This window comes from Takifugu rubripes, chromosome 10, assembly GCF_901000725.2.
Source record: "Takifugu rubripes chromosome 10, fTakRub1.2, whole genome shotgun sequence".
Taxonomy (NCBI): domain Eukaryota; kingdom Metazoa; phylum Chordata; class Actinopteri; order Tetraodontiformes; family Tetraodontidae; genus Takifugu; species Takifugu rubripes.
Window position 1 is genome coordinate 9,376,260 of NC_042294.1, and position 25,137 is coordinate 9,401,396.

Sequence of the window (25,137 nt, forward strand, 5' to 3'; positions counted from 1 at the left end):
TTGTGTTTGATCAGCTCTGCTGATTTCTACCATATATACTCTTTACCTTTATTGGCAGGAAAAGAAAGTGCAAAGCAGCTCTGGAGTTGTTCACACAGAATAAATGTGCATTTAAACCGCTGCCATATTAAGAAAATGACCCTGGAGTGTGAGCAGCTCTGCTCAGGCTGGTATTTGCTGAATGAATGAGTCATTTGGCGCCGCTATAATGCTGCTGGTTGCTCTAAATTGTGCCCCCTGTTCTAATTGAACGTTGTTGCGAATGATTTGTTCTGTCTGTTTGCTCTTTATTTACTTCCTCGGCTTAAACGCCGGAGGAACGTGGCTCGTCTTCATCCCCTACCAGGAGAGGGGGTGTCCAGTGATCCCCCGCCTGAGGTGAAGACTACACGGTTGAAAACGGTCTTTGGCGTGAGATTAAAGTCGGACAGTCGGCCTGCGGCGGTTTAATAGTCCCCTCTGGGATGTGTGCTGGTTTACTGTTGGAGTAGAGACATTTGGTGCAGACCACCTCCATTTTCAGAGCCGAGGTGGCCCCCTCTCTGAATAAGGGCTTCAGAGAGCAGGAGGACTCAGCAGCAACTTTCCCCCGTTAGCGACGACGGCCGCGCCGCAGCGAAGGTCTGATGAAGCATCTCCGGGGAGGAGATGTGGGTTTGACGGTGGCCGTGTTGAAACTAGACTCATGCTAGCAGTTAAGGGACCACGCGGAGGCAGAATCACCTCAAATGTCGCGAACTCCTGGCTTCATCTTGACCTTTACGTGTCAAACTGCCCTCCTAGAGATGCAAAACGGTGAATACGGTGTCCAGACACGAGCCTTTTCGCCGAACCCTTTCGATTCCCGTCTAAAAATACCTTTAAAACCCGCCGTACGTGCGTCAAACTGCGCAGGGCGTTATTAATATTGCCCCCCTCGCGCGCGTGGCGCCCCGCACGCCTCGCGCTCCCACCGAACGGAAGCGCGCGGACATCGCGGCGGCGCTGACGCCACGTGAGCCCCGCATCTTTAAAGAGGCGCAGCGGGGCGACGCGGCAGCGGCGGCGCAGTCGGCGGTGTGGGATGTTCCGGATACTCGCTTTCTCACTCCGCGAGCTTCCAGCATCAGCTGTTCGACGCCGCGCGCTCATTGCTGGAAGTGGGATCCGGATGAGTCACATGACAGAACTGGAGGCTGACATCTAGAGAAAAGGCACCGCGTCCCGGCTCGCACCGCCATACTGTCTTTTGAGCCACATTCCCATTTTTCTCGCCACATTTTACTCCCGCTCGGTGAGTACATTTCCAACAAGCATATTTTTTTTTGCTCTTTTCTATTGCCCACCCCTCCTCTCTCTTTCCCCCCTCCGCCTTTTTTTCCTCCTTTTTTTTCTTCATTTTTTCCTCCTTTTGCTGGTGTTTGAATTTGAGTATTGCCGCGGTGCTTCGGAGCGTTTTTCCCCCCACATCCAGGCTTCAAGTTTCCAGCATGCAGTTGTTCTGGTCCCGGGGGCAGACGCGGTCTCACTTGCTTGCAGTTTTGTTCCGATCGAGCAGCTTTTGTCAGTATTGAGATTTTTCACGCGTTGATTGGTGGTTTTGAGACATTTTTCCCCACATTTTTGTTCCTTTTTTTTGTTGTTTGTGGTTGCTTTGGTTTGCATTTTGCAGTGTTGCTTGTTTGCCTTCGAGTTTTGTCATTTTGGGTCGACCTCACCGATCCAGACCTTTGCTTTGACTTTCTTTCCTCTTTTCTTTATCAGAAGGAATCATTTTTAACCTGGTACTTTTCTTGCAGCTCGCAGGTTTGTCGTTTCTATTTTTATTTTTGGTTTTTTTTTTGTGTGTTTCACCTTTTTCGATTTGCTTGTACTTTTGCTGGCAGTGTCAAGTCTCTTTTTTTCCTTTTTACGGATGTTATTTTTCCTCTAGATGATGCTGGGTGGACGAGGGCAGTTTTGATTCTTGGGGTTTTTTTGTTTTCTGTGTCACCGAGGATGAACAGACATTTCCCCACTCGCAGGTATCTGGAACGAGTTCATGATTGACACCTTCATGTCTCTAATAAAGGTGATAAACGTGCACCTGTGGCTGTTATTTCGCAGGACTGGCACAAACGCTTCATTAAGCCTTCTTTATCAATGTTATCTGAAGGTTATCTGATCGGATCGATCTCTGCGTGACGCGACATCGCCGGTTCCAGACGCGGCTTGCGTGTTTTTATATTTCGGATCGTTGGTATTTTCCAGTCCTCCTCCTCCTCCTCCTCCTGCTCCTCCTCCGCCTCCTCCTCCTCCACGCCGCAGCTGAGGACCTGATGTAGCTGCAGGATGCGCCGCGCTCTCCGGCACCGTCCAAACGCTGCCGGACGCGGCCGCCGCGTTTCCGCCCGCGGTGAAAACGCGCGTTCTGCGCCTCCATCCCGCAGCTGGCCCCGGCTCTAATTGGCTGAGTCAGGCTCGCTTCTCGCGATGGTCACATGAGAGGAGAGGCGAGCTGACAGGGTTTAGAAAGTGGCCTAATTGGTGCAAATCTAAAATGTGACGGGCAGGGTGGGTTTTGGGGGCCGCGTCCCCCCCGTTCTGGCTGTTCCTGGCGCTGGCTCCAGATGAACCACATTTTGCTGCAGTAGCACGATCAAATCCCAGAGTGCACCATCAACCCGGAATAAGGCTGCTAAGTCATTAAACAGGCGGACAGGATTCAGCCTTTTAATGTGCAGCAATTCAATATTGGTAAGAAACTGATTCTGGCAATTAGGGTGGCACATCCCATCATGTATCGGGGAGCTGTTAGTGGGTATCGATTTCCCTGAATGTAGATAAAAAGCCACAGGGGGCAGTTTTTAGGCTCAGTGATAAGGAAGAGCTTTGGGGAGGTGAGAGGATAAAAAAGCTATCTGGTCAGGGCAGGAAGAGGCCTGGATTCTTCCAAAACTTTCCAAAACTGCTTCAAGGCATCGAGCTTTGCTCCTGTTGACATGCAGATGAGCCATCTGTTGCTAATGCTAATGCACACCTTCCCGCCCTGGGACGTGCCTCATGCCCCTGCTGGCGTTGCTGCTGACCAGTATGACGGCTTCCGATAGGTCCTGCGGCGCCGCGTCCCCCCTCCAGTCGGATCTCTCCCATATCTGAGGCAGACCTGCTCAGGAGGCCCGCAGAGGAATACGATCACTCGTGAATGGATACGGCCCTGATAGCATGAATAAAACATCATGCAGATGCAACCGGCATCACTCAGTGTTGGCTGGAACTTGTGAGGCAGGCGTGTGGGGGGCTACATGTGTGCTTGAACATTAGCGTGTGTGTGTGTTTGGGCATGTGTAATGGGATTGTTGCTGCCATTAAGTTTAAAGTGTCATCGTTTTTGAACCACACAGCGTGCCAGCGATGCTAAATTTAACGTTTTATTGGCGTTAGCGTGATTTATTTGACCCAGTAACGCGGCTATAAACGTCCCCGACCGGTGTTTGGGCCCAGATGTTATTCCTGGTGTTGTTTGAAGAGCAGTTTAGGGTTCCACAGTAAAGGTTCTTTAATGACTGAACATTAAATGAAGCTGTAGCACCTCCTCCATCAAGCTGCAGGGGTGGGGGAGGGGCGGCGCTCTGGTTTGGAAGGCAATTAAGACGTTCTTCCAGCAGATAAAGAAAGAGGGAGTTAATTACAGAATTAATGATGATGAGATTGCTACCATGCTTTCCATAATAGCGGGATCACAAATAAATAAGCCGATGTAAATCGCGCTATCCATGCGCCATATTTACTCCAAATCACATTTAGCTGTCCTTAATGAGACACGACACTTTGGCTTCCTGATAAATAATGCTGTGTTTACAACAAAGAGCACTTCCTGGAATTGAAGTGGATTAATTCTACAATGGATGCGGATTGAATGATGGATTTATTACGTTTGTTAATCTAAATAAGGAGGCGCGAGCGTACGGGCAGCAAGAGAGGCCGCTTGAACTTGGAAGAGACGCAAAACGCCGCCCCACGCGTGCACGTGGGGGTGCACGTGGGGTATTACTCGTGCTCGCTGTCCCCTCGCACAGATAAACAGGGAACCTTTGGCACGACGGGCGCGACAGGAAAGAGCACCGAGTGCTTCCCTGTCCTTTTCTGAGCTGTTAATTTGATTAGTGAGGGATCTCACACTTCATATTCTGGGCAATTAAACCCATATCTGAAGGGGGGGGGGGTCAGGCTCGATGACTTCCTGCGTCTGTCACGGGAGCCGTGTGAGTTATGAGTCGAGAGAGGACGCCACTTTTCCGGCTGAAAAGTTTGAGACTGTATGAAGCTGTAACGGAGATCACACGTCCGTCCGGTGAACGCTGGATTCATGCTAACGTGATGATGGGGGGGGGGGGGTTCCTGTCAATCCACCAATCTGGACACGTCGCTTTGATCCGGAGTCGGATTTCTAATCCCTCCAACCTCCCAGTCGTAGCAGAAAAGCCTCAAAAACCTTGTTCTTGATGGATATTCACGGTAGTCACGTGTAAAAGTGAGAACGGGCCCAGCAACAGGCAGAGCTGAGACCTTCGGAGGCAGACAAAAGCCTCCTTTTTATGGTTTTTCAATTAGAATCTAGTCAAAAAGAGAAGCGATAAATAAGAGAGAGGTTTCACATGGAAGTGTCGTCTCCAATACTCCCCATAATTCCCTCTTTCATTTCAGTACAAACATTTCAGGCTACAAAGGAAGGGAGCAGATCAATGATTTACAACAATGGGGTTTTCTGCTCGTTAATGCGAAAGAACCAGAACCAAAGAGAACAAAGGAAACGGGCAGAACCATCACAGCGGGTTTGGCTTACTCAGGTATTTCCACCTCAGGTAAATTGGTTTCAGACTTCTGGACTCTCAGAAATACTCATTTACGAGTCAGAAGTTCTCCTGAGATGAAGGGTTTGTGGATCCAGGCGGGGTCCCGGTCCACCCTCTGAACTCAGCCGAGTCCACGGGATTAAAGTAAATGCTCGGGCCTGAAACAGAAGCCGCAGCACCGGCAAGGCCTCAGCAGAGCAGGTGGCAGCAGAGTCCAGATGCTGCAGAGATGCAGCGGACCAGATAATGTCCTGCCCAGATTTCCTCAGGGACCCTGATTACGGCGGCGCCTCCTCATCTGGGTCAGCTGTGAGCTGGTTCTGCTGGGATCAGCTGTTCTCGCCCTCGTCCTGCTGGCCTCAGCTGTCTCTCACCTGCTCAGGACCCGCTACTGTAGCAGCCACGGGATTAGAACCCTGAGCCTGGTTTAGAGGTGTCCCTGAACGCGTCTCAGAGTAACTGGTGAAGGATGCGAACGGACTGTGAGGACATAAAATGGCTCAGAGGAGGGTTCGATTGTCCCCACAGAGACATAAACTGTCCCCAAACCAACCCCCCCAGGAATAGTTCCTAGTATTCCCTCTGAAGGTGGCAGGACCAGTAAAGGGAAAGTGTCCGAGGTGGGCGGAGCCAGTAGGGTTGAGGAATCCTCTGCTAACAGCCTTAAACCGACCGTAGGCGGCTTTGTTGCCAGTTTGGGGTCTGATCGGCTTGTTGTGTGTTCACCCCCCCCCCCACAAATGTTTGTCCGAATGATCCTCGGCCGTGTTTGACATCAATGCTGTTGGAGGATTTCTGAACGTTCCCATCGGAATGGAGGTCCTTCTCATCCTGGCAGCGTTTCCAGGGCCCGGCAAGGTCGTTCTGCTCGTTAGTGGCCAGAGCAACTGGTGGCTAATCTCAAACATGGCTAGCTCAAACAAGCGGTACTGTAGAGTTTAACGTGCGCCCACAAACGCATCGTCATTAAGCCATCTAGTTTCAGGAGCTCCAAGCTGTTGCAGTTGTGTGTTGCACGATGGGAGGACGTGTGTGTGGGTGTGTGCGCGCAGCAGTGTCGCAAATAGAAATGTATAACAACAAAAAAACGGTGATATTTCAACACCCAAGCGTCGTGGCTCGCTCACTCACAAGGGTCACAACCTCAATTTTCAGCATCTGCCACCAGGAAAAGCACAGGTGCACTCAAGGAGAGACGGCACACTAGCAACCTAGCTAGCTAGCTATTGAGTTTGTGTACCCCCGAGGGCAGGAGCGTGTCCACCGCACAAACCTTTTATGTTTCCCTCAACAAACGGTTCACTCAGGGGTGGCGAGGGACCGCCACCTCCGCCACCTCCGCCGCCGCCGCCGGTGAAGGTGCGCATCCGGCATTCAAACTTTGATTGAGCCCGACGGGGAATCCGCAACTCGCCGGCGGACGCTACGGGCGTTTTCGGACGGAGCGAAAGCGAAATCGGCTCGGTGTCTTAATCCCCACAGTGGCTTCTCGTGCGTCCCCCCTGCATCCCAGAATAGGCTCGCATGTTCGCCAGATTGAGATTAAGAATTGCAAATACAAGAAGACCCTAAAGCTGGAACCAAAAAAGCCAAACAGCTGCCACGCTAAAGCATTGTCCCACGCACACGTGAGCGCAGGAGGGGCTAAAAATAGCAAAGCCATCATTTAATTCCCCACTTAGCCATTAAAAGCAATCTGGTCCTGCAACATTAACAGCTTGTTGACATCTCCCAGTCAGCCGCAGTCTATCAGGGTGTCGCGTGTAAATAAGGCGTCATTCTTCATATTGATTTTTCCTTCAGGTTCTGACATCTGAGGAAATCAAGGGGCTCGTTGCCGCGCTGTTGTCACAGTTACCGGCGGCTGTCGCAGCTTTTGGCTGCAGTTTCCATCTCCTTTCGCTAATAAACGCCGCGGGCCTCCATCCGTCAGCGCGGTGTTGAAATAAGGACTATTATTACAAAAACCACGGCGGGAGACTTGTCCTGCTGGTGGAGGATATTGATTTTATCATGGAGTCTCTGCATTATGTTTATTTGCCTTTTGACCCGTGAAATTAAAGAAACGCCGGCGACGGAGCATCTGCACTATATTCATCAGCGGAGGAGGACGAAACCATTAGCGGGACATTAGTTGGCGTGACCTTCCGAAAATAAAGCACCCATCAGCTGCTGCAGCATCCGGTCCGCATCCCTGCCCTCCAACGTCTGCCCGACCAGTTTTAGCGTTATTTACACGTAATGTCGACCGACGCGTGACCACGAGGCCAAGCCCCCGGAAGACGCAAAAATGGCAACTGTGCCAGAGGTGGCACATGTCCAGATGGGAGAGTTAGGCTAAATTAGGCTCAGACACAAGGACATATTAGCTAGGCTACTGTAGGTTAGCCTAGCCATCCCTGAGACCCCTCTTCCAGGGTTGTCTTCTGTTCATGGCGCCCTGGCACGTGGCCTCCGTGACCACAAAAGAAATTGTCCTTCTCGGGGTCAAGTTGCATTGCTCTGAAAATAATTTCGGCGCCGCAGTCCCGCCGGCGTGTTCCGGTCAATTTGGCCGACGCCGAGGGCAGCAGAAGGTTAAAGGTACCATTTTAGCTAGCTGTGCTTTTGTTCCCGCCAACATTAGCGTGATTACATTATAACGCGAAGATACGCCCCCCTGTCAGTCGGCGCGTGTCTCCCACAGCTCCGCAGTCCGGGCTCAGCCACTGTTTACGTTCCCGCGGCAACAATCTGGACACTCGGAACGTTCCGGGACATCTGCTCGGCTCTGATTCTGCAATGTTCCAAAAGACACCTGTCAATGACATCACCGGGGAATACAAACATAATTAAGTCATCGAGCAGACGCATTACATATGTAAATGACCTTAATTGCAGACACGGATTCGAAATATTCGCTCAGATTAGTCTCATCACTTAGGCGGAAGATCTCGTCCCAGCAAGCGTAATCACTGAGCTAATTAGGTCGGTCGGCCCAAGTTGGAACAATTTGAAAAGCAATTTCAGCTTCCAATTAATTCTGGAAAATGAAAGTAAAATAGGAGGCAGATGTGCGAAACATCAGCCAGAGGAGGAAAAATACAACAGCGAGGAGGCGGAGGAGGGCCAGGATCTTCACCTTGAGGGCACCTCTTTTGTGTTTGGGAGATGAGGTCCAGAACAGGTTTACGACTTTTAAATGGCGGAAGAAGAAAAGCCGAAGCTTCCAGACCACAAGGACCGGCGCTTTGAAATAAAGCTGTAGTCAGATTATCGAGGATCCCGGTTCTGCTCTATTTAGAGCGTTTAAGATCCGTCCTCGTCCACAGAGCGCAGGATTAAAATCATATCGGATCAGGATGCCAGATTCTGGATCTTTGAGGGGCAAACCCGCCTGAGGATCCATTTCCGTCGAACTTTATTTTATTTTATGGTGTCCGGTGCTGTGGGGTCTGACCCCAGAACCGTGGCCATTATACCCCCTTGTAACAGGAAGAAACCTCGGGCAGAACCAGGCTAACATGGTGGGAGTGGGGGGGGGGTCTCTGATTCCAAAGGAATCTTTGCTCATGTAGACGGGTTCTATAATAGTTCTGTAATTTAAACAGTTTGGTCACAGTGGAGAATGTCGGCCTCCACAGAAGCTGAACATTTTCCATTGAACAGAAGCTTCTGCTTTTCTTTTTCTTCCGTCTCTGCCCTCAGCGGGACGCCGCCGCTTTTCCACTTTCTGTCTCTGCAAATCCAAACAGAAGGAAAGCGTTTGTTTTATCAGAGGCTAGCAGCAGCGTAAACACAGAGCTGATGCTAACATGGATCTCTGACCTTCGACCTGTAGGAACTCTTACTAATAAGGCATTTCTCGTCTAAAAATACCCTTTTTGTCGACTCTTTCACCACCGCTAATGTGACACGACAGTTGACATCGTGTTGCGCTCATTTCTGTCCTCTGCTCACCTTTCTTTACAACAGGTAACCTTCTGTTCAGAGCGTCGGCCTCGCTCCTTCCCCAAGGATCGCGCCTTAAACCGGCGGAAAGGCAGACGTGCCTCCCGTCGCTTCTGTAATTACGCTTCTTTGACAGATCTTCAAGCTAATTATTTAGCTGTCTGCTCCTTTTTGAAACGCAGTGGCGTGCTGCGAGCCGCTCGCTCTGATCCGGCCCTCACCTGCAGATAAGATATCTGGCGTGAACAATGACGGGCTGAACGTTGACCCGCCGTCAGCTTTAGCTTCATCTCGGGAAAATAACACTTCATGCACAGCGACTAGCAAACCCAACCCCACCGCTTAATTGGGTGGGACATAACAACTCTATCTGAGAGGTACGGAATAAGAACATATGGAGGGTGATTAGCGGGGAGCTGAAGCGTTTCATTAATTTATGTAGCTTATAATCACAACTGAGGGCGTTTGAAGACATAAAGTCAGTTCTTTGAAAACGAGCGCCTTCAGGCTTTATCCCCCTTTCCTCCTTCTTTTGTTGCCTTTTCTGTCGAATTATCGGCAGCTGTTAATGCAGATGGCGACGCGCCTCGGCCCGAAAACGCCGCGACACGTTCTGAACCGTCTCTGCTCGCCTGATCGCCGCGCATTTGGATTTCTGATGCGATTTGCTAACACCAGCCTTCAAGTGAGCCTGTTAGCGCACAGCGGCGAGCGGCGAGGTACGGTGGGAGTCACTGAAGGGGTGGAAAGTGTCTGGAGATGTTATTAGAGCGAGGTTCAGCGGAGGGAGTTAATGGCAGGGAGGAAGAGTCGCCGGGAACACTCCTGCGATTCCCAAATTGCCCAGAACAATATTTAAAGAGCATGCGGTGCAGTCGGGGGGAGTCTGCCTTGAAAACATCGCTTTCCGGCTTTATTTCAGTCACATTCTTCCCAGGTTTTTGCAGCTGTTACTCAAAAATGGCTTTTTTTATTGATTGATTTAGCACGCACGCTGCAGCCAGAACACAGTTTACACAGCACAGCTTATTATTAGCTTAGCCTCGACGCTGGAAACGCATGACACATTTAGGCTAAACTTAGCTCAATATGTTACACGAATGAGGCAAAAACTGGTCCAAAAACAGGTAATTAGCCAGGATGCTAATCCTCCCATGTTTAAATAACCCCCCTCCTCCACCAAACAGATGAACTATGAATTTCTGGATGTGTTTGCTTTAATTCATGTGCTCCTTCGTATTCTCAGCTACTGAGCTTTGAAGCAGAGAGCAGCAGCAGATGGGACTCCAGTCTGCAATAACTCTGTCTTTTCATGCAGCCTTGCTGCAGATTAGCATGTATTCAGTGCACCTCTGCCATCATTTCAGATGTCTGACACCCGCTTGGTTGCACCAGAACATGTGAAGCGCTGACCTCCGCACAACAAGCTTCCTAAAGAAATACATGAAGACAAAATATTTCTTTGAAGTCACGTTTACTTTTGCTGGTGTCACTACTGCTGCTAAAAAGGAATTACTTTTCCTTCCTGCTAAGTGTAAAGAAATGAGGTTTGAAATCATTTATGTGGGCATATTTCTCTACAATTACTTTGTAAATCATAAGGAATTCTTTAGTATAAATATCTGTGCACTTATAAGGCCAGACGATGAGCTAATTCTCTAACCTGTAAACAGCGTGCTAGCTTATGCAGCGCTAGATTATTAGAGAACAACAGAAATGCAAAGGCTAGCTTAATTCTTTTTTTAAGGCCTTAATGGAGGTGCTGTTAGACAAAAATCAATTCAGTATCATTAAGGACTGCTGGTAAATTCAAACTGAATTCCAACTTGTTCAATAAACACTGATATTTTTGTCTGACCCTGCACGGCCGGTAAATACATTTAATGGGCTTCATATTCTCCCGCGCCACTCAGAGGTGGCAGGTTGTCGGCCGTGTTTCTGAATGTAACGATCCTCCACGTTCCCGGCAAATCCGTCTCTGGAGCAGAACATCGCAGAATCCCGTCGTTGTATCTGACTAATCTACGCATCAAGAATGACAGAAATACTCTGGACTGATTTTCTGCAGCCTCGTCGCGCTCTCAAGTGTCTTCCTGTGCCCGTTTCCGCAGGATTAGCATCACGCGGCGCGCCTGATGTTTATTTTTAGCCAGCTAAATGTTGATTGTGCTTTAACTGATTTCATAAACGTGGAGAAACTTTAAGACGTCGCCTCTGAAAGGTCACCAGAAATGAGCGGCGCTGGAGGGAAACTTAACCTTTCCCTGAGCCGACCGACGGCGCCGCAGAAGTGGCTCGATTGCCGCCGGTGTGTATTCTTCTGTCGGATGATAATTACACACCCTGTTGTTTGCCAGTCCCATAAATATTTTATGAGCTGCTATCGTGGGTTTAAAAAGATGGGATCCACCGTTCTAAAGCAAAAAATAACTGCAATACATCAGCGCTTGTTGTTACAGCACGCCCCAACCATGATGACTCCCTCTGGGGCCACCACTGCTAGCTCGCTGTTTGAGACTTTTATAGCTGCACACCGAGTTTGTTAAAGTGTAACTTAGCTCCTCCTGCACAGTGATGGTTTCTCCAAAGGGAATTGTAGTAACCCACGTTCACAGCCGGATCAGACCCTTTATGTTATAACCGTAACTTTGTATTAAGCTAGCCTTATTAGCATGTATCTGCTTTGTTAAGGGGAATATAGAAATGAAACCACAAATATTCCAGTTTTTATTATGTTCCCTGTCTTCCTGCTAAGCCGAGGTAACTAGCAGTTGGTATGGGAACGAGCACAGTTTCTCTTTGATGACTTTTAACGACTTACTCTGACTTACTTTCAACTCAATGAAGCTACTTCCCATTGACATCTGTCCATTTCCTGTCTAATTCAACTTTATTTATACAGCATCAGTTACAGTCCACATTGTCTTTATAGAACCCTTATAGGGTTTTATAGAAACTGAAATCCAAAGAAGCAACAGTGGTGGGAAAAACTCCCTTCTAACAGGAAGAAACCTCGAGCAGGACAGGGTCACGACCCTCTTACTGATGTTAAAGGAGGAGGGGAGACAGGGAAGAAAGACGACATTCTGACCAGATGTTCTATGAATGAATGATATCAAACAGCTAAATATGTTCCAAGTTGATCCCACAGGATCAAATTTCCCAGTATTGTATTAAATAACCATTGTTTGAAGCATCACAAATCCCAGCAACCATTTTCCTTCCGGTCTGAGACTCCTTGTTTACTTACTGTAGTAAAACCCTGAACTGCTGCGATGGTCCTGCAGTCGAGAGAGAATTCCGAACCAGATGTTCTGTCAAAACTGCACAGTAAACATGACCCAGCAACACTTTCGTCTTTGTTAGGACTTTAGTCACGCGGTCATTTCCATCTCCTTTTCCTTCTGGAAGCTTTGGTCCCTTTAAAATAACGGATCTGTCCCCCGTTAACGCTTGAGACGTGCAGGACAAGTTCAGATGAGTGTGTCCGTTTAGATTATGAAACACAACTGTAGAGCACATTTTACGCTCCAAAAACAGCTCTGAAATCAAGAAATTTGGACATCTGAGCCCAAGAAATGCAACTCAAAGTTTTCCACACTGGACCAGAATCCAGAACTGTCTCTATTTTAAAGGTTTTCAGGCTGCAAAGACAATCACGGCTGTGTGTCGGGGTTCGAAGGTTGACAGTGGTAGTCTGCTGACAAGTCTGACAAACGGCTATAAAATCAATACTCGGGCCTCTCTGCTCGTCGGCGAGCCGCGTTCTGATGAACGGGGGCCTGACCCAAGCATGCGCTGTCACATGTTTATAGCGAGTCGACGTTAACCTCCGTCCTCACACCAGCCGCCGACATGGTAAATGCGTGGGGTTGTCAGCTGCGATAAATGCTACATGTTTTGATGTCCTGAGACGTTGTTGCATCATTCATGTTGCAGCTTTGTGTTACTCGGACTCACTGACAAACAGCCCTTGGTAAATATTTTAAGCGGGTTCATGTGCTACCTTTGGGCAAGGCAGTCCAACCTAAAACAACCACTTCCAGAGTGCCATTGCTCTATTCCTGCTCTATGCTCAATTTTAGCCTATTAGCTCACTTTGAGCTAGCTATAGAGTCTCTATACATACTAGTCAGCAGTCAAAGCAAATGATACTACGTTTGCTTTGATGTTGTTCCGGACAACAAAGGCGACCTGTCATTTTAGCATAAAATTTTTGAAAGCTTTATTTACATCGACAGTACAGAAAATTGTACCCACAGATGATGTCATCACCTGTAAGGGATGTTTGCTCATCTGTCCAGGCACCTTATCGGATTCTCCTCACGGGCACAGTAACTCCAAGCTGTCAGAATTAAAGTGGGAAAACTAAACTATTAATGAGAAAAGAAACACACTTTGTTATTCGTGTTCCTCCAAAAAGTGACATTCAATTTCAGTCCGGGCACATTTCATCACATTGTCTTTCATCTTCCATCTATTAAACGCAAATATCCTTTCATCAATAAGCTCCCCGGGTGAGTCATTAGGAGGAGAAAGTCATTACGTGTCCTGTGCATATTGAAGGATGGGATGGCGCTATCCGTCTTTGTCATTAAAATGTTCATGAGCGACGAGCACGCAAGTAAGTGGATTCAGCGGGATGCTTGAGATTGACTGCTGGGGTACGTTTAATTGTTTTATAGCAGAGATATTTAAATTCATGAGCTTCACAGCCGAACCAACACTGCAGGGTTACACTTCTGGGGAGTGTGGGGATGGTTTATAACCTATATAATCTAAAAAAAAATCTGCTATCAGAGGACCAAATTTCTGTATTTCTTCAGGAAAAAAAATCCTCTTTATGCCATTTTCACATTGTTCCCCTGACTACGCCGTCAACGCAATCCTAGATCCACAGGAAAGAGAGTTCCTCGTTGTCACGGCTGACAGGCTCTTTCGGTTGCCTCGGTGTGGCAAACATCACAATCTGACAAAGCATTCCTTTTTACTCGATACTCTTTAGAAAGCATCACATTTTTGGCAGCGCCAGGTGTCTCAGCCTCTGCGTTTCCTCGCTGTCACTCTTTAGAAACAGCTCCACTGTGCCGATGTCCTGACTGACTGCCAGCTTCGTCTTGCAACCATGGACATCATTTGACGTACCTGGTGAAGAAGTTAATATGTGGGAAATTGTCGTTTGATGAGTATTTTTCAGTGTCGTCTCTAAACTTAATCTGGTGGGAAAGTTCCTGAGCAGCCAATTTTAATTTTTTTTTAAAATCCTTGAAACATGTCAAAAGAGATCAGGCGTGATTTTTTTCAAGAGTTCGAAATGTTCTTAATGATTGCGCAAAAATCCGCCAAAGTTAAACTTCAACGTCTCCATCCGACCTTTGATGCCTGTCAGACTTCAACTGAGCAATACAATGGTGACGTTTGTTGTGTAGCAACCTTAAAGCTACATTTGAAACCACTAGCTGTAAGTGTACATTATATCCACATGTAACTTGGTGCTCTATGTAACACATCTTGAATGCTGCTGGTAACACATGGCTTACAGATGGCCGATAATTTTGCAGTAGTGTACCATTAGTGGGACACGCGCCAGAGGTTGCAGTCCCTGCTGTGTATATTCATGCTTCTGTGGATTTCCACGGGATTAACAAGAATCCATTTAGTTTTTAAAGCTTTTTGGAGGTCCTGGAGTTTATTAAATCATGTTTTGGTGCATTAATAAACAGTGCGGTAATATTGGTGCTGTCTAAAGGAAAATAAGCACTTGTAAACGTCTGAGAGGTTGTGACAGCTCTTCTGCTGTGGAAAACTGACTCTTTGGAGAAATCGGTTCTCACTGGACTGCGGCAGTGGAATTCTAATCCAAAGATATTGCCAGTAAAAATGCTTTTTCAATCGTGTTACCGCCGCTCTATTACTACCAAGAGCTCAAACCAAAGATCACTGCAGGGAAACGGCAGCACAGCCATCCGCCATCAGCAGCGATTGAACCTGAGAGGGTTCAGGGGTGACGGAAAGAGAGGAAAGAATAACGTCAGGCCTGGCTGCAGTACGTGTGAGCTCCTCGGAGAGATTGCAAGCGGTAAACATTAAGCCGCCTGCAGCTCTGTCATATGTATTATTGGGTTAGCGATGAAGAGAGCCCAGGCTTAATCCTCTTCAACTCTGTAAGGCAAAGCAGGGAATCAGCGCACAGTGATTATCGCATGACAGTTTTTATAGTTTTATTAAAGTAAATTGAGGCAAAGCAGCGCGTGATGGAAGGGAATTTCATTCTGGGATGATTCATTTGACGCTGATTGTTAAGAACTACGTCGAGAGGCCAACAGGAGTATCCAGGAGGGAAGCTCGCCATTGTTTAATGCTTGTGATTATTAAGCAGCACATCACTCCCCCGTTCAAAAGCCGTTTATGTCTCCAGATTAACACCCCCCCTCCCCCCACCCCCCTTTGAGTTTGGCGTGGCGAGGCGCGAACACCCAAACTGTCATCTTTTCCCCGCTTGCCGCTTTGATCATTTCATGACCCCGCTCACCCCTCCGCTGCCACAGTGGTTTATTCCCTCCATCAACATTAATAACGCGGCCTGACAGACTGAGTATGAGGTGTCGCTCGGCAATAAACAAGGGAAGAAACGCAATAGGCGATAAAACGTGAGGCGACGCGGACGATCAGAGGTTTGACTCTTCACCTTTGGTTATTTTGGGATCTGACATGTTGATGATCTCTTTCTTTTCCAAATTACTGTTGTTATTAAAAGATATTTTTGGCTTTCTGACTAATCTGCAGTCATTTATATTCGGATGGGGGATGCAAAGATGGATTTCTCAGATGGAATGACAACTAGTTGCCAGGCTGACAGTTGACAGTTGACTCAGCTAAGCTGAAAGGAGCCGTGATGCCATTTAAAGCAACATTCCACATGGAGCGGCGCCCCCATGTCAGATTTTCTCCGGAATCTTCTTTCAGAAGGTTGTAAATGCTCCACTTTTACGCTCTGAAGGGTGAATCTGAAGAGATCCTCATCGGCTTCAGATCGGTTACGGAAGCACCTCAAGATTATTCCTGTTCAAAGCATCGTCAAGAGGGTTCTGAAGGGTGATTTTGTTGTGACATGACCTCCTATCTGTGTGTACCTCAGCTCTGTAAATGATAAAGATCTTCCATGTTGGTTCACCGTCTGACCTCCTCCTCTGCTTACGTCCGCCCTCCGTCCAGGCACAAATCCCAAAATAAAAAACTAGCTCCACCCTCCCATATGGTCCTGGTCCCGCTCAAGGTTTCTTCCTGTTTAAAGGGAGATTTTCCTGTGGGTTTCTGTTCAGCACTGAAGTGTAATCTCGTAACAGATGAACAGAATATGAATAAAGCCAAATGGAGTCACAGTAAGGACGAGGACACCTCTGGTTTATTCCGAACGTGCTAGCTGACAAGTAAATTATATTTCAGAAGCTGCGGTGCATGTAAACACCTTATTTTAAGCCATGGTTGTTAAATTATGCTTGAATTTTGTGGTACTTTATATTCATATTTGCAAAAGGAGCCTTTTAATCACGCCCCAGCTCCGAGTTTGTTTTCCTAATGCCTAATTTTTGAATGTTTATTTGGTGTCATTTACATGACACCAGGCAAACAGACTGTCGTCTGGTGTTGTGCTCGCACCATATGCTGCTTTTTATGGGCGGGGGGTGTTAGTGTGGAAGGCGGCAGACGGACTCCAAAACCTCTCCTGCCACACAAACGCAGCATGTGCTGACAAACTGTCAAAGCCTTCATTTCAAAGCCCGTGATTGGTCCGATGTGTGAGCTTCTCCGCCATTTCTTCACGCGGATCCCGTTTGGGTTCACCTTGACGTCCGCAGGGTGCGTCCTGGGCGTTGATTTGGTGCATATTCACCGCGGCTGCCTCCCTTTTCACAAACCATCCACTCTGATCCGTTTTTCTGAAGCCTGCACGGCCGCAGACCTGATAAATAGAAATATGGCAGGGCGAGGAGAAGAAAGAAGCTGCTACACTTCATAAGGCAGGATGACAGGCCCTTCGCCCCGACTGGCCCTGGAGGGATCCCTTAAGCTTCAACGGGGAAACACTTTAAGAATCTGCAGCTAGCATCAGAGGCGGGAGGGAAGTGAGCTGTGCTGGCTCTGGTTAGCGCCCGCTAATACCCTCTACAACTGTGATGTCGCTGCAGAAACGTAGAGAAACGATCTTTTCTTCTGCGCCCCTCTTCATTCTGAATTATTTACGCACGGGGTAAATTCTTAAAGCGTGCGGCTGTTGGCAAATATTGAGACTTTTTAAATCCAACACCAGTCTGCTGCTGCAGAGCACCGTGCAATTAAAGAGGAATAGAACGAGGGGGCGTGATGAACCGTCTACTTACAGGCAGAGAGGGCGGTAGCCATTTTTAATGACACCACATGCAGCCGGACGATTAAATACCGCTGGAGACGGTTTCGCTTGCCTCCGTCTGAGACCCTGTTGTTTGTGTGCATCTCTGCTTGTTCTGCATGACGCGCTGGCCCCGCTTTGAAATTCATAGCGTGCGTCGGCGAGAATATAAGACGCTTGCTGCGCTCTGTAGTTGTGCTGTTGCGGCTCTCGGGGGACCTGCAGGTTATTGAGATGCAGCCCATCAAACACGGGCCCCGTTAGGTCTCCTCTGATTTTTGGGAGCTGTGCCCTTCGCTGTGAGAGGCCCTTCACGGCATGAGGCTACTCTTATATGTGCATTTTAAATAGCGAAAGATCAATGGAATCAAACACCCAGCCGGCCGCTTTAGTATATTTGACTCCACATCTTTTGTCCACGCTACGTCCCTCTGATCTATAGAACCAAACGGGTTGTAAAGCGCATTGATTATTCTTGAATGGTGGACTGTGGCGAGCACAAACACCCAGAGAGTTTCCACGAGTCTCTGCCAGCTCAGGTCTCCAGATTTAATATTTATCAGCTCTGTCTGCCTGTGCGGGACACATATAGCTGAAGACGGCATCTGTAATAAAAGTTGCATTAACCTCTCAGACCGCGAGGGGGGATACAAGCGCGGCTCAGTGTCTGAGTGCAGGTTTCTGCCATGTCATTAATGTTCAATGAGCAAGAGACATAAAATCCTTGCGCTTTGCACTCTATCAATTCTGAATATATTTATATATCAGATTTAATCTGCCATCCCCCACTGAGCTGCCTCGGTGTCCACCAGTCCGGGGTCCAGGATCTTCTCGTCACTACTCGTATCTCCACTGTCCAACCAGCCCCACGTTTGCATTCAGTCTGTGTCGAAAGTACTTGAAATTCATTTAAATTTATAAAAAAATGAAATAAAATCTCCTCTGAAACTGACTCGGGTGAAGGTGGGAGAGCTGCAGGCGTCCCTCGAGGGAATTATTTAATTCGATGGCAGGAATGATCCCATTTTGGTCGCGAGGGGTCGTGACTTGCCGAGGATTCAGGCGTTTCTACGTGTTTGTACTTAGTTACGGGTATATGAGGCAGTTCATGCTTTCTTTCGTCTCTATGTCCTTGTTTCTGTTGTGTTGTAGTTGTTGTCTGTGTCTTTTATTGGATTGAACTTCCTGTCTGTGGTCTGCGGCTGCCCCGCCCTAATGTGGTGCACCTGTGTGCAGCTAGCTGCACCCTCTTGGTCAAGTTTGAGTCCCCTCGGATGTTTCGTTGGAGATTTTCCCCTCAGTCGGTCTGCCCACGTCTGCTCCTCCTGCCTCTGAAACCCTGCGGACGGTGAGCTTGCTAAGTGCCATCGACATAAAACGTCTGCTCGCTGAACTCCCGACTCAGTAAATCCAAATCTCCCGGACACCTGCGGAGTGAAGAGGGGTGAATCTCATATTTGCCAGAATTGCATCTTCCGTCTTCAAAATGTCACATTAATCCAGAAGGAAACGGCGTGTTTCCTGCTCTCGCAGCTAAAGCAACAGAAGGTTCCACGTAATCTGTCCATATTTGAGTAGAGGGTGAAAAGTCGGAACCTTCAGGCTGAGCAGAAATTCTGAACCTTGCCTCCTTGTCTGCCTGCTGCCCGATGTGACCGCTCCATCGCCCCGGTGGCGTCGGTAATTACCGGACGTTCCGTCGGGGGCTTTTGTGTTTGACGCAGGGAAAGGACGAGACTTGGACTCAATTAGTTTTCTGTTTTCATCTCTTCCTTTCTCTGCGCCTCACACCTCAGCGGCGGTGACAAGGATGTTTGTACCTGCTAGACACGGCGGCGCTATCAGTGCAATCCCGGGTAGCACTTTGAAGATTAGGCGCTGAACCATGAAGAAGCTTTTGAAGTGGCTTTGAAGTTTGCGGTGCAAGTTTAATATTTTCCCCCCATCGCTGCGTTCTGCTACCTTTGAACATTTAGCCCGGCAACGCGAGCGGGAGAGAGTTGCGTGCGTAACGCAGCACAAAGGAGATTTGTATCATCGGAGGGGGGCCTCCAAACATCAGCGTCCCTCCGACAGCTCTACACACACGTGGATTTGTTGGAATGACAAACAAAACAGGAACTATGTTTGTGTGTTTTCATAAAGGCTGCGGCGCCTGTGAGGAGCTTAAACTCTGCCAGGACGTCACAACAATTTCAAAGACGTGAAGCGCACAGCAGCTGCCCTCGTTGACCAACAAAGCTTAGCGCTAAGTTAGCCTGGGTGCTTCTGATGTTTGTTCCATCATGAGGAAAACCCAACAACAAACTTCTGATCCGCGCCCTCTTGGCAGACGGAAGGATGATGAATAATAACGGAGGGGACGCTGGAACGGCCTCCTCGCCCAAGCCTGGCGGCCACGTGGAGCGGCGCCGTGTCCAGATTTTTCTTGGCTGGCGCGCTTGCCTTCCCTGGCTGCTCACCTCCGTAGGAAATTAATGAAATTCCGACTTGATTGATTGTGCGGCTCGGGGTGTGCGAACGCCGGCCGGGCCAGCTGCGTCTCTCAGCAGAACGAGGCTGCGCCGCCCCGACCCTCGCGGCCCACCAGCGGCAATATGTTCACAACCCGGAAGAGGGTGATAGGAAAGCAAGGGCATCCGCGGCTGAGCGCAGCCTCTGCGGACACGCAGGTCGCGGCTGCAGATGGTCGACCCCCCCCCCCCCACGCGACACCTCCGGAGGAGAGGAGACGCCAAGAACGCTTCCCCGCCAGCCTGAAAACCATAAAAACATTCAGCTGTATTCAAATGTGCATGACCGGAGTGCATATAATTGGAAAAATTACCCTCTTTGATGGCATAATATTCCTTCATTTTCTGTGCAGCGAGTCCATAAATGCAACCTGTGGAAATTTAAAGTCATTTAAATTCCACTGAGGCGTTGCCAAGTCTTTGAAGCCAAAAAAATTGCCTGTCATCCTTTTACAATTCACATTATTGAGCACATGGCGCCTCACAGGAGCACCTAGAAATAAGAAACATCCCTGTGCAAACTCTTAATTGTGGGGAGCTGAAAAAGCATCGATTCAAATGTCCCCGACTGATGGAACACGCAGGGCCGCTGAAACGTAGCTTCTCCTGCAGAGCATCCGCTAGCAAAATGCTAATTTTTCCACATTTAAACTCCTGCCAGCTGCAGCTGGAACCGTGAGTGCTAATGACAACAACATCCTGATTTAATTAGAACGACAAAAACCACCAAAAGCCGAATCAAAGCCTCCCGCTGCATTAGTTTAGCATAGTTTTGTTTAAATTATCTTCTCAGTCAAGCTAGTTGATGGAACATCTCAGTCATTTAAGCCCACTGCAGCTTCAGGAGCTTTTCTGCCGCTCCTGAAGGAGAATCACGTTATTAGGAATATCCACTCCCATGTCTGTGACAACACACCTGTTGGTAAATATGAGCAGCAGAAGCTTTGTTGAATTTAAAAAAAAAAACCTGAACGAGTTCTTGGATTATACTCCTCCCACTTTAGAGGAAAAAAGGCATTCAAAGTTAAAGACGGTTTCCAGGCAACTATGTTTCGCTCCAGATCTCCAGGAAACCGAACGCAAACCTCCCCGTGCGTCTGTTTTACGGGGACGCTGACGTGGACTTTGGTTCCTTGACTGAAGCTCCGCCCACATTTTTTAAGGAACTGTAGACATTCGGAGATTTTCTTAGCTGCATTCCTCAATTTTCAACACCTTGATGATACTTTAAACCCCCTTTAGGTCAGATTTGCGTTGCAGTGTGTTTTCTTTATTGGTTTTCCCTGTGTGCCCCCCCCCCCCCCCCCCCCCCCCCCCCCCACTAAGGCCAGATGCCCCATCATGAACCCCAGAATGGTTTGTGCAGCAGCAGATGTTGCTCCTCATCCTGATGGTTTGTTAAGAGAGGAGTATTCACAGGGAGAAAATGCCTTTTAATATCCTTCGCAGTGCTGGATGATGGGCTGAGCCTTTAAACGCCATCAGGAGGAGCGACGTTGACCCGACCCATCCGCTCGCCGATTGATCCGCTCCGGGTTCATCGGCTTCCAAGTGATTGGTCGCAACTGGCTTCAGCCCTGCGGCACCAGAGGGAATGAAAGCCAGCTGAAGTGTCCATCACATGTTGCATAAATTCCGCTGGCGTGCCGCCACCCCCCCCCCCCCCCCCCCTCCCCCATGTTTTCCATTTCATCACCGCAGGTGAATTAGAGGCGGCGGAGGATTGGGTCCATTTGCATCCGGGCTAATTGTATCAATGCTCTGGGCTCTCTAATAGTGAATGTAGTTCCTGCCGCGGAGCACGGAGCAGGTGAGACGGAGCGCTCCCGCCCAGCAGCGCCGCAACGCTCCGCTGGGTCGGACCGCGTCTAAACCGATGGTGAAGTCGGCCTATAAATAAGCAAAGAGGAAGCGTAAAGACGCGGAATTAGACAGGAAAGGTGAGAAATCGGGCGCAAACGAAGTTGTTAACCTCATTTTCACCTTTTCTTACACAGTTGCAGTGTTTGATTAGAGGAGCGTGCGTCAGTTGAATGCAAACGCTTTAGCATCACTGAAACTGTAAAAAGGAAGTCGGGGCGACATTTTAAGAGTATCGGCTGAATTGTATGAATACCTTCATAGCAAGAGTAGATTGTATTACCTGTAACTTAAGCTAGCATAGCTTTGATGCTCGGTTTACCTCGCGCGCTAACGTATGCTAACATGAAACGAACGTGAGACTATGGAGACAGGAAGAGCTGTTGCCTCAGAACCTGAATTATACCAGAACATTGTGTCCCTGTTGTCTTTAAAGTACTTAAACTGAATATTAAAAAACAAGATTTCCTCCATCTCTTTTACATCAGAGGGGTAGAAAACACGTATTTTCCATTCGTGTGTATTATTTATACTGTCGTCATACCAAAATATTCTTTCATCGTTGAGTTTGCAAAAGCGCACGGCCTCATAATCTCCTCAAAAAAGAACCTCCGCTTAATTTTCTGTGTGCATCATTCAGAGGGAACCAGTAGCTGCTTCCACTGCCGTGTGAGCACTCTTAGCAGGAAGTAGTTCTGTCCTCGGCGCTCTGTCGGACTCTCCTAGCTGAGCTGTGTTCCCACTGGATTCCAGAGACGGATTGGAACGATCTCACGCTCTCTCAAAGACAGGAAGACACGTTTCCAGGCAGGTTAATGTTCACGTGCTTCAGAAGTGGGAGCTCTAATTACCGACAAGGACGGAGCGCTGCCTTCCGGAAGAGTTAAATCTTCCGACTCGTGTCAGACGTTTGGAACGAGCAAAGCTTCCGTCAACAGTCCGAGGATTCTCCCACCGTCCTGACAGCGGGAACGCTGATCTGTCCACCCGTGTGAGGGGTCTCGGATTTCTGCCCACGAAGATCTTTGATCCTCTGAAGAAGGAACGGCCTTTTGGTGGGTCGGGGCCCGGAAGGCAGCACGCCACCCTGTTGCTATGAGACAAGAGCGCCAGCAACTGCGTCGACAGCGCCAGCACCAACCCCCTCAAAACGGTTTTTGGATGAATTCGCATCAATCTCTGATGAGTCGGAGCGCGGGCGGCCGGGACAAACGCCCGTGGGTCCTGAGGCGTCCGGGGTCACGGAGCACGCTCCCCGGAATCAGCTTGTCTTGATTAATCTCGCCTAATCCCGCCGGTTTGTCATCAAATGCGCCGATTCTTGAGCCGCGGTAACGCCGCCGCCACCGGTTGGTTTACAAATGAGGGCATTTATCTCTCAGTCGGAGGGGGGGGGGGGGGGGGGGGAATCGGGACAAGGTACAAATGGAAAGAAAGCGTGAAGCAATTATTTCACCTCAGGAGAACATGGCAGCGCCGGCGAGAGAAAAGGTGCATCAACGTCTCTGCTCCTGTTCTGTTCCACTGAGCAGCGCCGTCTTCAGCACGTCAGGCCCGGCAACAATCGGGCCGCGGCACAGCCCAGAGGAACGTTCGGCGCTGGAGTGCCAGGAAATTGCAAAAGGAATCAATTCAGCCGCCCCCCTCCCTCCGTGGAAAATGTCCATAGATCAGGCAAGTGGCCTAAACAGCCGCCCGGGGAGCCCGGTCCAGCGGAGAGCAAGGTGCACCTCTCAAACAAGGCCAATTGTCCAGGTTTCCAAGTCGACATGTTCCTGTTGCCGGTTCCGACTTAACGCTGGCCGGGACCTCCTGTAATGGCGCCGCGCTTCCTTCCGAATTCAAAGCGTTGGAAGAGGCGAGGACGCCGCCGGCCTTTTCCGGACGCCGTCACAGGCTGTTCCCAGCGCAACGCGCTTCCAATCCCATAAAAACTCCCATCACATCGGTGCTAGCCAGCAGGCAGCGCTCCTGCATGCGCGCGGAGCAACGAAATTACAGCAACACGTTTCCTTTACGGCAACTTTGGCACATTCCGATTGATATCGCTGGATATTATCCGTGAGCGTGCGAGGGTATTAGCAGCCCTCCATCAGGACACGGGGCAGAAACACTGGCGGAGTTCTAACGGGAACTGGGAACTGTCCCCCAGAGGGAACCGACGTGGTTAGTGGGTGGTTCCAGTCTACAGGAACCTTGATGGGATAGAGGAGATGGGGGGGGGGGGGGCAGAAATCTCCGTGCACCAGTTTCTTTTCTTTTTCCATCTTCACCTACCTCCTCGATATTCTCCGCTTCCGCGGTGGGAAATTAGCATAAAACCCTTTGGATTAAAAACTCCAGGCAGAAGGGGCGACGCTCATTTACATACGGTAAAAGTGGGACCTGGACTCGGGAGAGTCGCAGAGACGAGCGATGGCAGGAAGGGTAAAACTGACTGGTGACCGGGTAGTTGGTGGTCTACACCTCCACCCCCCCGCCCCCCCAGGCGGAGAGGTGTATTAATACGCTAAACGGCAAGGTCAGCGGGAAACGAAGGGATGGAATAAATTTACTGTGCGCTCCAAAGACAATAACCGAGAAGACAACATGAAATATAAGGGGAAGCTGGGGGGGGGGGGGGGCTGGGGGGGTCCTCCATGAGCGCTACCCGCTCCTGATTTATCTGACGGGAGAGGCAATCTAACACGTCTGGGCCGATCCGTCATGTTCGCCGTGACCTGTCCACCAGCATCAATACTGGACGGGTGTCGGATGGTGGACTTAAAGTACTGTTAGCTGGTTGTTGTGCAGCTCATTTGAGGTGTGTGTGTGTGTGTGCGCGCGTGTGTGTGCGCGCGTGTGTGTGTCCGTCCCAGTCTGCTCCTGATAAATGTCAAGGCCACTTGAAAGATGGCGAGCAGCCGTTTAGTCCCACGCACACACCCACGCGCACCAACAACACAACAACACACAACACAACCACACAACCGCGGGCCGGTAAACAGCGCCGGCAGTGAGTCACCGCGTCCGCGTGGATCTAAGAGAGAGCGAACGGAATTATTCCGCAGGTGATGTCACGTTGGAGACGGGGGGGGGGGGGCAACTGAAATAATGCCTGTTTATCCAGGAACGAGCGGTCATTTCGGTCTATGTAACGGATCCCCGAGGCGGGATCTCTCCACGATCCCGGCTTCTCTAAACACGGAATTCCGCCGTCAATCAGGTCCCAAATCCCTGTTCCCGACGCTGTAACGCACTAAAAAAAACGTTAAAGCTCTAAAACAGGAGTGAGTAAACGCGTGATAACATCGCTGTTACCTTGGCGACTAATCTGAACACACACACACACACACACACACACAGAAACCTGCTTTTTTAGAAGACCGATTCCAGAGCCGTAACAATAAAAAGGAGGCAGCGTCGTTCCACATTCTGTCGTCAGTGAAACGGCGGGAGCAACATTCCCGACCGCCGTCCCGCTCGGCGCCGCTGCATTGTTGCCGCCTCTCAATAATGCAACGACGTGCCCGAGGTGAGCGGCGGACTGACCGATGACCTTGAATGAAGCAAGATTCGATAAATGCCTTCAGCAGACGGCGCCTTTGTGCTTCACGGGCAGAAATGTCTCGGCCCCATGCAAATATACCGG

At 49.2% G+C, this 25,137-nt stretch overlaps 1 protein-coding gene across 3 annotated transcripts in view; it reads left to right on the top strand.

Annotated features, from left to right (window-relative positions):
- The first annotated feature begins 949 nt into the window (after positions 1 to 949).
- ralyl (RALY RNA binding protein like) overlaps positions 950 to 25,137 on the top strand; it is a 52,136-nt gene continuing 27,948 nt past the window's right edge. Inside the window, exon 1 of one of the 3 annotated variants that reach the window (XM_029842863.1) lies at positions 950 to 1,273. Coding sequence is in view for 1 of the 3 variants with exons in the window: in XM_029842862.1 (XP_029698722.1) it covers positions 2,021 to 2,050 (30 nt within the window). In the remaining 2 variants the exon portion in view is untranslated. Of the gene's footprint in view, positions 1,274 to 1,295; positions 2,051 to 25,137 lie in introns of those variants that run through there. The other 2 variants (XM_029842862.1, XM_029842864.1) reach the window with 2 other exon arrangements.